The sequence below is a fragment of the Rhinolophus ferrumequinum genome, chromosome 16 (assembly GCF_004115265.2).
Source record: "Rhinolophus ferrumequinum isolate MPI-CBG mRhiFer1 chromosome 16, mRhiFer1_v1.p, whole genome shotgun sequence".
Taxonomy (NCBI): Eukaryota; Metazoa; Chordata; class Mammalia; order Chiroptera; family Rhinolophidae; genus Rhinolophus; species Rhinolophus ferrumequinum.
Window position 1 is genome coordinate 903,930 of NC_046299.1, and position 14,751 is coordinate 918,680.

General features: G+C 56.5%; 1 protein-coding gene across 10 annotated transcripts in view; it reads right to left on the reverse strand.

The window, feature by feature from the left end:
• JAKMIP3 (Janus kinase and microtubule interacting protein 3) overlaps positions 1 to 14,751 on the reverse strand; it is a 75,003-nt gene continuing 60,252 nt past the window's right edge. For 7 of the 10 annotated variants that reach the window (XM_033131086.1, XM_033131091.1, XM_033131089.1 and 4 more), the window contains 5 exons: positions 12,636 to 12,839; positions 10,930 to 10,995; positions 9,295 to 9,336; positions 7,561 to 8,580; positions 1 to 707 (listed from right to left, as the gene is read on the reverse strand). In XM_033131086.1, coding sequence (XP_032986977.1) covers positions 7,579 to 8,580; positions 9,295 to 9,336; positions 10,930 to 10,995; positions 12,636 to 12,839 — 1,314 coding nt within the window. In that variant the 3' untranslated portion in view covers positions 1 to 707; positions 7,561 to 7,578. Of the gene's footprint in view, positions 708 to 7,560; positions 8,581 to 9,294; positions 9,368 to 10,929; positions 10,996 to 12,635; positions 12,840 to 14,751 lie in introns of those variants that run through there. The other 3 variants (XM_033131094.1, XM_033131093.1, XM_033131092.1) reach the window with 1 other exon arrangement.

The window sequence follows — 14,751 nt, forward strand, 5'->3', positions numbered from 1 at the left end:
ATAAAATGACAAACAGAGGATTGAACGAGGTTTCTGACGAGGGACACAAACCCGGCCTGCGGCTCAGCAGAGAAGCAGTGGAGTGGCCCATCTTGTTCGCGTGACCAGGTGAGCATGGCTCTAGTGACAACAGAGGGATGGGTCCTTCTTGGACAAGTATGAGTGAAAAAGGGGTTGTCCAGCAGAAATCCTGCACCCACCACGGAAAGGACATGTGTCAGATTCTATAGGCTTCTCCTGATTTCAACCTCGGGAATCAAGCCCTGGTCCGGCTGCCACTGTCGTCTGCACCGGAGTTGAATATTTCTTCCAACACAAATGTAAAACGAGCCTAACGCTTGCAGACAGCAGTCACCCCTGCCTCCAGCCTCTTGGGGATGTGGTTTGTTTTCTGTTACACAATGTTGTGTGTCATGTTCTCACGTGGCTGCACAGCTAACTGCCCAGCGTGTCAACTTCTATGCGCCCCAAAGAGCTGAAATGCTGTGCATGGTCTTCCGGTTGGACACACGCGCATGTGCGCACACACACGCACTCCTGTCACTTCAGCACTGAGAGCAATGACCTTACATCACCACGGTGTGAGGCCCACACAAGGGCTGGACGTCGAGTTGCATTGGTGCTGGGTGGCTCCCCGGGGTTGTGGGTCCGAGCTCGGCAGGAATGGAAATCACACTAAAACTAGCTTCACCAACATGCTCTTTCCTCTGAAAAAGAGAGCAAACAAAAGCTTCATTTCAGTGTGGGACATCCGGGGCACTCGTGGGGAGACTTTCAGTGGGGAACCTGAAGGAACACCATGGGGGGTGTCACGGGCGAGGGTGCTGACCCCACAGGCTGGCACCTGGGCAGACTGCAGTGGCTTCATGCTGGCCAGGTGCCACATCTATGCCTCAACCAGAGAATGCAAAGGGTCCCTCCTGCGAGGTCCTGGGGCCACAAACATGAGTCTGTGTGCCCCACGCACAAAGCTCTGTGCAGAAGTGGCCTCAGCTGTCTGTGTTTCTACCATTTTCATTTCCTCTCGTAGAAAGGGGCCTCTGTTAGGTACTAACTCTCCCTTATTACATTCTATGTTTTTCATGTTTAGAACAAGTTAGGAAGGAGCTGCTCAGATTCCTTCTAACAAGGAGGGTGGCAGCAGTGACAGTAGGGTGGTGGGGTCAGAAGTGGTGAGGGGTGGGGGCCCAGGGGTCACAGACATGACAAAGTCCACAAGTTCTAATTGGGGAAAGGCTAGACAGGGCTTGGGGGTGGGTTTTGGTATCTTCACCTAACATCTAAGTAAGAGGACAGTCCCTGAAGCAGAGCCTGTGAACAGACTATTGCCCTGTGATGGGAGAACCCAGGCCTCGCTCTTCATTTTGGAGAGTGAGACGATGGTGTCATTTTTACATTGAGCTGCACTGAGGAGAGGTGACAACGGCTGGGAATAAGTTGATGACCAAAGCCATGAAATGGGCTGATTTCACAGCACCAACGTGAGCTTAGGATGGACAAGAGGACCAGAGGCGTGTGGCTGGACCGTGGCCAGGCCGGCAGCCGGGCTGTGGTGACGTCGGCGCCCAGCCCAACTAGCAGCCCGAGGACATGAGAACCGCGTTAAAAGCTGTGGAAGCCAAACTCCCGCCAGTGACACATGCAAACGCCATCATGCATATGGATCAGGAGACAACATTCTGCTTTCTGTCACAAGAGAGCCCAGGAACAGGCCCTGCCGGCTGTTTGTGTGGGGAATTCCTGTCGGGATCCCCACTGTTGGGGAACAGGAAGTTGCTACACAGGAGACAAGTGGCCCCCGCCCGGATCAGAACCAAAGGCAGGTGGTGAGCACCACGGAAGACCCAGGTCCTGCTTCTGTTCCAGAAACACACGTACCGCAGCTAAGCCTGGGACCCCACACAGGTGGGCTGGCTGAAGTCCAGGTGGGCAGGGCCCCATTCCACAGACACTGGGCCTGCATCTCTGCCCTCTGCCCCCAGACACCGCCCCTACTTCACTTTGTGTTCCAGAACCCCCAAAATAACCCACACAAGAGGAATCGTCAGTTTACAGCACAACGGAGAATGGGCTAAAACAGCCTTCCCAAGGCAGCTCTGTTTGTCTGAGAAACTGGAGCCAAACATTTTCCAGCCAAATAGAAAAAAATGTCAACAATGAAACCTATTGGGTCTCTTCCCCCAAACCTTTGATTTTGGGGGAATATCAAGAACAAGATACCCTCACTCAGACCCACCTTACCTTCCTCCCTTGTAGCTCTCCACAGGGTCTTTCCATCAGCCCACAGACAGTGCCTGGGCCACAATCAATTGCTCCCCGCCCTATGCCATCTCTGACGTCCCTTCTCCCCAGCTCCCTCGGAGGAGAGCCTGTGGGGCTCACACACAGGCTGGGATGGTCCCCTCCATTCCAAGGCGGTCCGCACTCACACTGTGCCCGGCCCGGGACTGGTCCTCCTGGTCTGACTCTGCAGCTGCCTAGTAAACATGTAAAAAAGGCAGCGGCTACTTGTATGAAGCAGGTTGCAGGTGAGGACGTTACCCTAGGGCTCTGGATGCTATGTGAGTAGATTTTATGTGTCGACCTGACTGGGCCACGGGGTGCCCAGACATTTGCCAAGCACGATACTGGGTGTGTGTGTGAGGGCGTTTCTGGGTGACAGTCACACCTGAAGCAGTAGACTGAGTCAGGCAGGTGGCCCTCCCCCACATGGTGGGCCGCGCCCAATCAGTTGATTGTCTGACTAGAACAAAAGGCAGAATAAGAGGGAAAACTTCTTTTCCGACCCCTGAACTGGGACATTGGTCTTCTCTTCAGATTTGGACTGAAACGGGCTCTTCCTGGGTCTCCAGCCTGTGGCTTTCAAACAGAAATCTACACCATCAGCTTCCTGGTTCACAGGCCTCTGGACGGGGACTGGACGACACACAGGCACTCCTGGGTCTCCAGCTGCTGACTGAACGCCTCTGGACTTCTCAGCTTCCAAGATTGCATGAGTCAACTCCTTATAACAATTCCCTCTCCAGGTAGGTGGTAGGTAGGTAGGTAGATACGTTACAGAATGAGATAGAGATCGAGATAGATACAGATACAAATACAGATAGAGATGCAGCTACAGACACACATCCTATTGGTTCTGCTTCTCTGGAAAACCTCGTCTAATAAAATGCATTACCGATTGGCCTCCCACACCTCAGGGGGGTGACCCCTTTTCAGGGTAGGCGGCTAAGGTGGACATAGGTCCTGTCACCTGCCGTGGCCATGTGGCTAAGACAGGGCAGAAGCAGGACCCGACCCCAGTCCTGTCTGATTCCAAAACTACTTTCAAGCACGCTGCTGCCGAGTCCCCTGCTCCAGGGTGTCACACAGACGCACGTGGACAGAAGCCGTGTGGCAGAGACAGCAGACATGTTGGCAAGGGGCTCGAAGGAGTGGAAATCTTGGGACATCTCAGAATGGACTTTAAGAAAATGCAAACAGAGAAAAGCCATTGTGCTTTAGCCAAGACACCAAAGAGTCTCCTGACAGACCAGCCTGGGGAGAGTAAAGGCGCCTGTGGGGGCCCCTCCCAGCTGGAAACTCTACAGTTCTCAGAGCAGGTCCCAGCACCCGTGGGCCCGTCAGAAATGCAGACTCTGGGATCAGGTGCCCTGGGCTGGTCCGTGTCTCCGGTTAACACCCCCTCAGGGTAACTTAGGTTCAGTCCAGCCATTTCTATGAAATGTGTTCCTAGGCCTCCAAAAACTTCTTCCATTAAAGGTCGTTTTATGGAAAATGATTAGAGAGCATAACAGCCTGTTTACTGGCTTCTTCTAGTAGTTTGGGAATTAGAGACCTAAGGCTGGAGATCGCCTGAGGCAGTCGACTCCAGGACCGCAGCCCAGCTCCTCCCTGGGACCTGGGGACACTCGATGGTGTGTCCTCTGGCCTTGACCGCCCCTCCCCCAGCACACCCAGCTCACCAGGCATCAGGGGTGCCTGTCCTCAGTTGCCTTGGCCCCGCATAAGCCCCTGCCCTGGTTTCCAGGAGGACCATTCCAGTGAGGGGTCAGGGTGGGGTGGGGGGACAAGTCCAGAGGTGAGGAGGGCGGGTGTTCACGGTGCAGGGCTGAGGCTGGTGCTGAGTGCGTGAGCCCCAACAACCTGAGCACACAGAGTCCCCCACGTCCCCATCAGCCCCGCAGATACCAGGGTCAGGGCCATGCCCTCTAGGTAACGACCAGCAGGGTATTCAGAAGCCGGCTCAGCCGTGTCCGTCCCGGAGAGAAGGGCAGCTTGTTGTCCTATGTGTACTGTGCCTGCTGTACCTGGACAGTCCCTCTGGCCAGTGTGGGTGCACAGTCCACTGCCCAGGCTCCTAGGCCTCTGCCTGTCCACACACACACACACACACACACACACACACACACACAGCACACACGCGTGCACCTGCCTGCTCCCTTCTGCTTCTTGGTTTTGTTTCCTCTGTGTCACAGCAGCAACTCTCACAGCCCGAGACGGGGGCGTCCAGCTCTCTTCTGTGACACTGACGTTGCTGATAATGGCTTCCATGACTAATGGCCTCCCGGTCACACTCTTGAAAAGATCCATTATTGCTTTAACCAAGATGGCTACATTTTAGATCGCTAGACAGCTGGCCGCGGGCGGTGAGCTGCGGCTGGAAAGACTAGATTAGACAACAGAGTAATAAAAGGGGGAGGGGAAACCCTCAGCTTCAAGCCAGTTAATGTCTGTCTGAGATGGTGTATAAATCCTCTAGTAACATTTGTGGAAAACCTTTGCCATAAGGTGAAAACAGAAGGATTCTAACCCGAGAGCAAAAATAAATGGCTCCAATCTGACGTGAACCGGGGAAGCTTTACCAACATCTTGCGGTCGGGACTTGTCTGCACAGCCCGGGCTTCAATGCCCCGGGAGGCCCAGAAGCTGTGGCTCCAATACCTACAGGCCTTACGAGAATGTTCCAGAAAATCGTTCCCAAGAACAAACCCAAACGTCTGAGACGGAGCGAGGCCCACGGCAGCATCGCAAACACCCACAGGCAGACACGCACGCGCCACAGTGTGGGAGGCTCTTAGCAGTGACACAAGGGGAAGACAGAGTCTGAAGGTGTGCACAGCACGACCCCTCTTCTTGTAAAGCCTTAAAACAATAGACATTGTACCTTTTGGAAACACCTGTCTGTCTCACAGCTCGACACATGACACGGCCCCAGGCCTGGGATGGCAGTGAGCTCTTGGGGGAGCGTCATGTGACTGGACATCAGTGCACCCACAGGTGTCGTGAAGACAAAGAATCAGATGGGCCACTCCCAGACGGACCAGTGGCGGCCTGAGCCAGTGTCAGGACCAATGCACTTCTGTGCACCAAGAACAAGACGAAGAGAGCTCTGCTGAGGACATCTGAGGGGCAGGGGCAGGAGCCGCAAGTGACCACACAGGCCAGCAGTCATCCTTCAAGCCAGCTCACTGTGGAATGCACACGTAGTGTGACCACTGTGGCTCCACGCAGTGGGACGCTGCCCGGCCTGCCGCCTGCCATCAGACGAGCATGAGTCTGACCTCATTTCCACTTGGGGCTGGAGCCCAGGCTGATGAAGCCGCCTGACGGGCCTGGGTGCCCTGAGGCAGGGCCCCTTCAGTGCCCCCACCTTGACGGGCACCCCTCCCACTCCCCGGATGGACAGGTAGCACCTGAGGAGAGCTCTCCCCGGAGCTCAGCCCCGTCCGGGACAAACAGCCTCACAGAGTGAGCTGTTCACACTCGGGAGAACCTTCTATCAGGAAGCATAAACATCTCACCTTTTGTTCCCCTTTATACACAAATTAAGAAAATTTCACCAGGGTATGACGCAGGATATTACACGTATTTTTAAGGTACAAGCTCCTATTCCATGCATACACAATGCTCATTAACTGTGAGAGCAGCACATCCCTGGATTTGAGGTGAGAGCACAGCCATTCTTTCTGGCTGCCTGGGCTGTAGCCCCATGTGAGCCATTGTGACCGGGTCTGGGAGGTGCCGGGCTGCTATCTGGCATTCAGTGCCTGTCCCACCAGGACCTGTAAATCTGGTCTGATGACAGTTAATCTCCCACATGTCGAGCTTCCAGCCCCTGCCAGAGCTGGGCAGGCAGGGTCCCTAGGGACGCAGCCCTTTCCCCAGCATCCAGTGGGGACCAGGTAAGCCAGAGGATGCCAGCTAGCTGCAGCGCTGACCCCTGCTGTGCAGTGTTTGGTGACGCGGGTCCAGGAGGACAGTCCAGGCTGACCACCGAGCGGGCCGTGGTCCAGTCAAGCAGAAGGTATTTTAACGCAACAAGGAATGGATAAGCACGGGCAAAAATGAACTCAAAATGGATCATGGATACAACTGTAAGGCGTAAGGCCACACGATTCTAGAAGGAAACACGGGAGAAAATATCCATGACTTTGAATCAGGCAGTTTTCTTAGGTCCAACACCAAATGCACAAGCCATTTTAAAGTTAATAAATGAGACTTCATCAAAATTAAGAACTTCTGTCCAAAAGATACTCTTAAAAGAACAAAAAGAGAGACTTGGGGGAAAGACTTTTGAATTATATATCTGATCAAAGCATGTGTCTGAAATATACAAAGAACTCTGAAAACTCAATAGTAAGAAAGCAAACAATCTAATTCAAAAATGAGCTGATCTCCCTTTGGTCAGACACTTCACCCATGAAGATATATGGATGGAAAGCCAACACATAAAACAATGCCAACATAATTAGTCATTAGAGAAATGCAAATTAGAGCCAAACTAACACACTACCACACCCTATTCGAATGGACAGAAAAAGACTGACCTACATCGCCACCTATAGACGAGGAACCCCGCGCTCACCTGCACCAGAGCCTTACCTCATGCCACACACCTTGCCTGCCCTGGGACCAAGCACTGGCGTCCCCAGGGAGCCATCTGCACACTACACTGCCTCCTAGCCCTGGGGAAGCCCCGCTGAGCCGGGTCGAGTGGGGTTGGGAGAGGGATGGCGCCACAGGTAACGCAGGAGGCTTTCTGTTTTTGAAGTTTCTGGGGGCAGCAAGATGGGGGGATGGGCGGGCAGGCCAAGAGTCCCTGGAGGCTGGAGCCAAGGTTGGCGGAAACAGCGAGTGCCTCTGAAAAGCTCTTCACTCCCGAGAGGAGATGAGGCCGCCCTTGGAGTTCAGGGATGGTCCCCGACACGTTACAGGCGCCCTGGCTGGCTTCGGGGGAGACCTGGGTTGAGGGGGAGACTGGGTTGAGCAGGCCCACAGCAGGGTCAGCATGTGGAGGCAGTGAGGGACCCACACGATGCCCTCGGAGGCAAACTGCGTCCAGAGGTGGTGACGGGCAGTGAGGCTTCCCACGCCCCCTGCCCGCCTGCAGAGCCGCTCGGGGGCTCGGGCCGGCGCACTGACCCACCTGTGAACGGGGCCACAAGGACTGAGCAGGATCAGCAAGGTGGGATGGAGCAGGCCAGAGGGAGGTCGGCGCCCACGAGGCCCACGCAGGGTAGGAGGAAAAAGCCGGCCCTTGGACAGATGGCAGCGTCTTACCTGCTCACCACCTGGGCGTCAGGCTCCCTTCTTCATCTGCAGGTGCACTGCCACCCATCTTCTCGGCACGGCCCCTCGAGCACAAAGGGCAGAGTGCTGACAGGGCAGCTTTGGCTGTGCCCGGCTCCCTGCCGCCCGTGGGCCTCCGGGCCGGGTGGCACGCACACCCAGGGCCTCTGCAGGGTTTGGGCTGTGCTGCTGGAAGCGGCCTGTACCCTTCCAGGGGGCCGTCCCTGTCTCGTCCCTTCTCCCGTCACCACGCTGCTCAGTTCTCCCTTTGGTCAGTCCTGCCTGGCTCCCGGGCCGAGGCTCAAGGCAGGACTTCAGCCTTCGTGTCTCGGGCCCGGTGAGGAGGCAGCGGGTGATGGCACAGCGCAGGGTGGCAGCCACGCTCCCGTCTGCACCCACGGGTGACGCGTCACACACAAGGGAGGTTGTCGTGATGTGTCCAGCGGACCCTGCACGTGAGTCGCAGAATAACCGTAGCCACCTGAGGCGTCTCAGGAAGCCGTCCTCACATGTCCCCACGAGCTGTTCTGGTCTCCCTGAATGCAGGTCACCACGCAGCCACAGCCTGCCTCCTGTCATTTTGTGGGGTGCCTGCATTTTCTCAGACTCTTCCTCAGACACCCCGGAGCCAGGAGGGGTGAGTGTGCAGGGCTCGGGGATGCACCCCTGCCCAGACTTGCTCTCTGCACCTGTACAGCAGGGACTCACACATCCCTGGAACTGGATCAGGAGGCTGTGTCCCACGGTGGGACCCCAGGGTCCAGCAGCCAAGACCAGGCCTCTTGCAGAGGGGCCCATCTGGGAAAGCAGCTCTAATCCTGGCCCATCAGAGTGGCCAGCGGCCGGCTCACAGGACTGTGAGACCCCTCCCCCTCTCCCTTGCTGGGAGGGCTCAGTAGCCACCACCCCCTCTCGGGTCTTCAGGCATGATGCCAGGCGTCTGGTTTTGTCACCCAGGTACCCACTGCTGTCTGGTCCCGCTGGAGGAACAGGGTCCGGCTCCTCGGGGGGCTGGAAGAACAGATCAGAACACATGGGGCGGCAGCTCAGTGAGGGGTGGGGCTGCAGGCATGAGGGCACGGGAAAGGACCGCTGCTTCCGTGGGGGGGGCCCTCTCAGGGCACCCAATGAAGAACGGGAACCTGCTGAGGCCACCCCCACTTATCCTCTCCTATTGTTTGGGAAGGAAGCGGTGGTCAAGCGTTCACGTGTGGCCTTGGTCTGAAAGCCACAGGAATGCACCACGGCTCAGCCTAGTGGTGTCACACTGTGAACGGGCCCAGTGTCAGGGTCACATCTCAACACAACCCAAGCTTGTACTCAACCCATCAGAAAAGGACAACAGGACACGCTGACCGCGCTTGGCCAGCACTGGTTCCCGCCATGATGCCCCAGCAGGAAAACAGAGCCGGAAACAGAAGGCGTTTGGGGCTTGAACTCCTCTCCCACGGGTGTGCCCTATGGGAGGGTGCTTTGCTCTCCTTCCTACTCGGGCAAGGCAAGTGCCCCTCGTGCCCCCGATGATGGCAGAGCCCTCCGATCCTGACCCTGGCGTGGGGCTGAGGGTCCTGAGGGCTGTTGTGGCCTTGTCACGGCCTTGGGAGCCCTGGCTGTGGCTTCCTGTAGCCCCTCCTGCTTACTGAAGGGAGCAGGGGCCCTGCTGCAATCCCAGGAGATGAGTGGGACTCTCGCCAGAAAATTGCAGCCGATGAGATAGATACTCACCACATCGGGGTGCCCACGCGAGCTATGACCACAGAATGAAAGCTAAGGAGAAAAATAAGAACAAAAATAGAAACTGAAAAGGAAAGGGGAGGGTGGAGAGATGGAGGGAAAGAAAGAGAAAAAAGAGTTTGTAGTGCTTCTGGCAAGAAACAACATGTGACCACAGACAGAACAAGACGGAGAGGCCAGCAGGGGGACAGCGGTGAATCCTGGCGTGCTCATGTCCAGTGGGTTAGGATCATGCTACAGGGGCTGTGGGGACACCCTGGGTCTGAAGTGACAGAGCTGCCACCACGTAGAGACACACACTGAGGAAGCTCGCGCGATCCAGAGGCAGGGCTGTGGTCCACAGTCGGGAGGCCACATGTTTGGTGTGTTTCTGGCACAAGCCTCTGCTGGTCGCCTCACCTCTCAGGGGCTCAGCTTCGTCCTCTGGGGTGGGACTGGCCACCTGGACCTGTCGCCAGAGCACTCATTGGCTAATAATAAGGACGCAAGTCCTGTGAGAGCCAGGCACTCACCGGCATTCCTGACGCTTGGTCTTAGTTCCATCACAAGTGACAGAGTACAAGCCACATCCCTGGGCAGTAAAGTGCCCAGAAAAGGGGCAGGTTTTGTCATTGACGGGAGGGGAGGGGCGGGCAGGGCGGGGGAGCACTGCTATTGGGAGGGGACCCTCTCTCTAGGAGCTCAGAGCTCTTCCGGCTCTTCTTCGGCTAGGTCAAGGACGTGCAGCTCATGGGGGTCGAGGGTGGGGGAGGTTCCCATGCAAACACCAGCCTCCTGCTCTCTCTGGAAGGGGACAAGCCAGCGAGGAGGTCCAACGAGCCGCTTCACTCAGTGCTCAGTGGGGAGGACTCAGATCCGCCCCCATGAGTCCACCCCACTGGCAGGACCTATCACAAGAACTGACCAAACAGCCTGACCACTAGAGGTCACGGAAACATCCCTAAACCACAGAGAAAGAACCGCTCTGAAACAAAGCAGAACCCACAGAAGAGCCAAGCTCTCTCCAACATGCTGTAAGCACCTGGCTTTGGGGAGCAGCAAGGCAGACTGTCCCCCCGAGTGGGCACAGCACCCTGACCCCACGCCTCACAGGCCGGGGGTCCAGGAAAACAGCCACACCATCTGCCCAGGCCTCCAGCACGTGGCCCCAAACTAACTGCACAACATCACTTGAGGTTCCTGAACCTGGAAGCAATCGCGGTAGGGACCAGAAATAAGGACTCGTCCTGGACAGAAAGCCTGATTTTAGGTGGGAAATCCAGACTTTCAGGAACTTGATTCTTAGACCAACATGCTTGGTGAACTTGGAAAAGTCAAATGCTTTAGCATGGCCATCACCAGTACGAGGAGCCTGGGCAGCTGGTCCCATACCCACTGCTACTGCTGGGACCCTGAGGTCGTGAAAGACATGGCTCCCTGGAGGTCACATGGCTAGGTCATGGCAGCGGGGTCCCAGACCCCAGGCTCCTGGCTCCTGGTCCAGAGAGCTACGGCCCTGAAACCTTTCTGTGCAAGTGTGCCCCGAACCTCGGACCAGTGCTAAATGCCACCCCATCTGAGTATTTGGTCTTCCCTCTGTATGACGCCCAGGGACAAAGCAAGCCCCGAAACTGACACTTATTTTACCTTTTCCTCCAGTTCCTTTATTTGTCTCTTCTGAGCTTCTATTCTTTCTTCTAACTCTTTAATTCTCTGCAATGTTAAAAGGAGGAAAATCTTCAATAATCAGAGTACTTGGGAAACCAACTGGGAAAAAGCTTTTCAAGATTTCACTCATGTAGGCTGGCTGGGTGGCTCACTTGGTTGGAGCAGCGAGCTCCTAACGGCGGCGAAGTCACCAGTTCGATTCCCACATGAGCCAGTGAGGTGCGCCCTCTACAGCTAAGATTGTGAACAACAGCTCTCCCTGGAGCTGGGCTGCCCTGGGCTGCCCTGTGCTGCCCTGAGCAGCTGGCAGCCAGCGAGAGCTCCAATGAGCTGCTGTGAGCAGCTGACCAACGACTAGCGACCAACTGCCTCAGCCAGGGGAAGCGCAAGGCTCATACCAGCATGGGCCAGGGAGCTGTGCCCTACACAACTAGAGTGAGAAACAATGGCTTGAACCGGAGTGGGGGAAGGAGGCGGAAGAAAGGGGGGGGGAAGAAAGATTTCACCCATGTACTGGGGGCACAAGTCAGACAGGGCAGCTGCCGCTGGACACCACCAGCCAGACGGCTGCTCATCTGTGCTGGGAGGGCCCAGAGCCTGGTCTGTCCTCTCCGTGACATCCAGTGACATCCAGGAGAGGAGTGTGTCTGCTCGCCTTGACCCCTCTCAGACACAGCCTTTCGCCTTTCGCTGGCCTCCCCTCGGCCCAGGCTTCCCACCTCCTGCGACTCCAGACCCTAAACCATGATGCTAGAAGCCCAAGGAAAGGCACTGAGTCGCGCCCTTTCCAAGCACCCTTACAGCAGAGTGACGAGCAGCCAGAGGGTCACAAAGTCCTTGCCAGGGTGACGTCCCGTTTTGAAGCCCGGGCCTTTACTCTGGTATATGATGCCAAATATACACTTAGATGCAGATCTGTGTCTGCACTGGAGCTGGGTGCTGACCACAGCCCGTGATGGGAGTGGGGGCCGCAGGTGGCAGTCCCCACACTGGCGCCCCTGGGGCTCAGTCCCTGTCCTGGCAGCTGCCCCCGGAACCTTCACAGCGAACCTTGGCTTACTAGCTTCTCTGACTTTGCAAGTTAAACCTTTTGCATTTGGGGAGTTCTGACAGGGACCACATCCACGTTCCGTCCAGGCCACACGGGACTGGCGTGGAGGCAAGTCCCCCACACCAGGCTGTCCCGTCTGCCAGGTTCCCTCACCTCCCATTAGAAGCAGACTGAGAAGACCAGGGGCTGCTCCCAGCCCACGAGCTACGCTCCCCAGATGCACCTTCTCCACACCCTTACCACTGAGGGAGGGGTCATGGAAGAAACCTGGCAGCCAGGGTCCAGAGGCCTGGACAGTATGGCCCAGGAGGCTGGTCTCGGGGGGCAGGCAGTCCTGCGGGAGGGCCCGCCATGGGCGTGGCCATGGGCGGGTGTGCTCATTGGGAGTGTGGTCATTAGAGGCGTGGCCATGGGAAAGTGTAGTTATTGGAGGAGTGGCCATGGGAGGGTCTGGTCACTGGGGCGTGGTCGTCAGGGGCACGGGTAACAGAGGGTGTGGTCACTGGGGTGTAGCCAGTAGGGGTTTGGTCATTGGGTGTGGCTATTGAGGGCACAGCCCTGGGCCACCTGGCCTCACAGGCCGTGCCGTCTCCAGGCATCAGGTCCCGCCCCTCCCGGCCCCGCCCGCCCACACCTGCTGCGCCAGCTGCAGCAGCTCCATGCGCTCCCTCAGGATCTGGGCGTCCCGCTCTCGTAGCTCGCTCATGACCTGGCGCTTCCACTGCTCCACCGCCACCTTGAGCTGCTCGCGCTCCTCCCCCGACAGTGTCTCGGCCACTTTGGCGCCGGCCTCCTGCTGCAGGGCATCGTACAGCATAGCCTCCAGCTCCAGGATGTGCTGGCGGGAGAGGAGGGGTTAGTCCTCACCCAGCGGGGGGCCGGGGCACCTGTCCTTCAACGGTGCATCTCCTGGCCACTCCACAGGGCCAGTTTTCTCCCGGGCCAGCTCAAATGGTGTCCTACAGAATGGACACAGAGCCCAGGAGTAATGCCCAGGGCGTTCCCTCCAACACGACTTTTAACGTGCAACAAAACGTCAGTGACGGAATTCTCATATCACGGGAGCTTCTGGGGAAGCATGGCTGGCAGATACGTGAGACCAGAGAGGGATGACAGCCCCTGAGGGCAGGCGGGGCGGGCAGGTGTCCCCCGAGAAAGGGACAGCTGACGAAGGTTCTCCCTTTGCTCACAACCTTCATCAGACCTGGGTTTGTGAGTCCCAAGGAAGGAGGTGGGCAGTCTGTGTGAAGTAAGGACAGAAGGGGTGAGCCCTTGACTGCCCAGCCTGTCCCCAGGAGGCTGGGCTTCTGTGTGATCAATGCTGCCTGCGGTGGGGTGAGTCGTGTCCCCAAAAAGATTCATTCAAGTCCCACCCCATACCAAGTGGGAGGGCCACCGAGTGCCACCCCAGGACTGAGGCACAGACATGGGGAGCACCCTGCCCTGAAGAGTCACAGCACCCTTGAGGAGGCAGGACTGGGCCCCGAGGTCGCCCAGGTTCACCAGCTCACCTCGATGGCGGAGGCAGCACTCTGGAACCCTGGTCAGCTCTGCCCAGGCCTCGGCTGGTGGGCGGCTTCCCCACAGACCAGGCAGAGGGGCGACTGTGAGGGGCCACTGTAGTCACCATGGGTCTCAGGGACCAGGCCTGGAGCACCCCAGACCCCCTCACGAGAAGAACAGGACAAGTGGCAGCCAGGCCCCCACCTGGGGCCCCAGGTCAGGGCTGATGCGTGGGGGGAGAACTGAACTATGAACTGAGTGGGACGAGGGTGGGGACATGGGGACAAGGGAAATGCTGAACGGGGCGTGCAGCTCACCCCTCTGCTGCCTTCCAGACACCCGATCATGACCGAGACCCAAACCCCCCTGAATCCATACAAAGAGATTCCTGCTACGACTCAGTGGCCAAATGCACACCTGCTACCAGTTCCTCCGGATTTTACAGTCTGATCCGGAGGACTTTAGAGCTTTCTCCTCTGCAAGTTTTACTGATGCAACCTTTGAAAAAACCAGATTCTCAACCTTCAGAAACCCATCTTCCCATTAAAACTGTAACATCTTCAGAAATGAGTGTTTCCTTTTCTTCAAGCAAAATTATTATGAAAACTCCTTTAGGCTTAGTAGGCATTTTAGGAAATGAAGAAAAAAAATACTTTTGGACTCCACTTATATTGTCCTTAACAGCCACAAAATAAACTGTCCCCAGCGGTCACAACAAGCTCATTGTCCACATCAACTGCCCCTTCTTTGAGCAGAAGACCTTAGTGTACTTAGAAGCTCCAGCTTCTACAATAACCACAGTGGAGTGTGGGGCTTCGAATGACCATCACAGGGCTTCCCAGGAACCTGCATGGGGATGTTGGTGACCCTCCCTCCATGGACCTTTATTCTCCTAACTCTGGGACAGGAACTGAAGTTTCTATTCACCGTAAGGGGCCAAGTCACTGGCCTTAGGCCCCCCAGCTGGTGGCGGGGCAAGTACCAGACCCCACACCTGCTTTTAGCCAATGCTCAGGCCACCTCACCTGGCCTCTGGATAGTGTTTCCTGAACTAGCACCTGACACATTCTGACTTTAAGGATTGACAGACTAGAACAGGGGTGTCCAAATTTTTTCAACGTTTTTCACCAAAGGCCATATGCGGTAAAATACACACACAGCCGGGCCTTCACTCGAGGTGAAGTTCCTATCACCTCCCCTGGTTTATTTAAGTAAACTAAATATATTTTTGGAATTTGCTGCGGGCC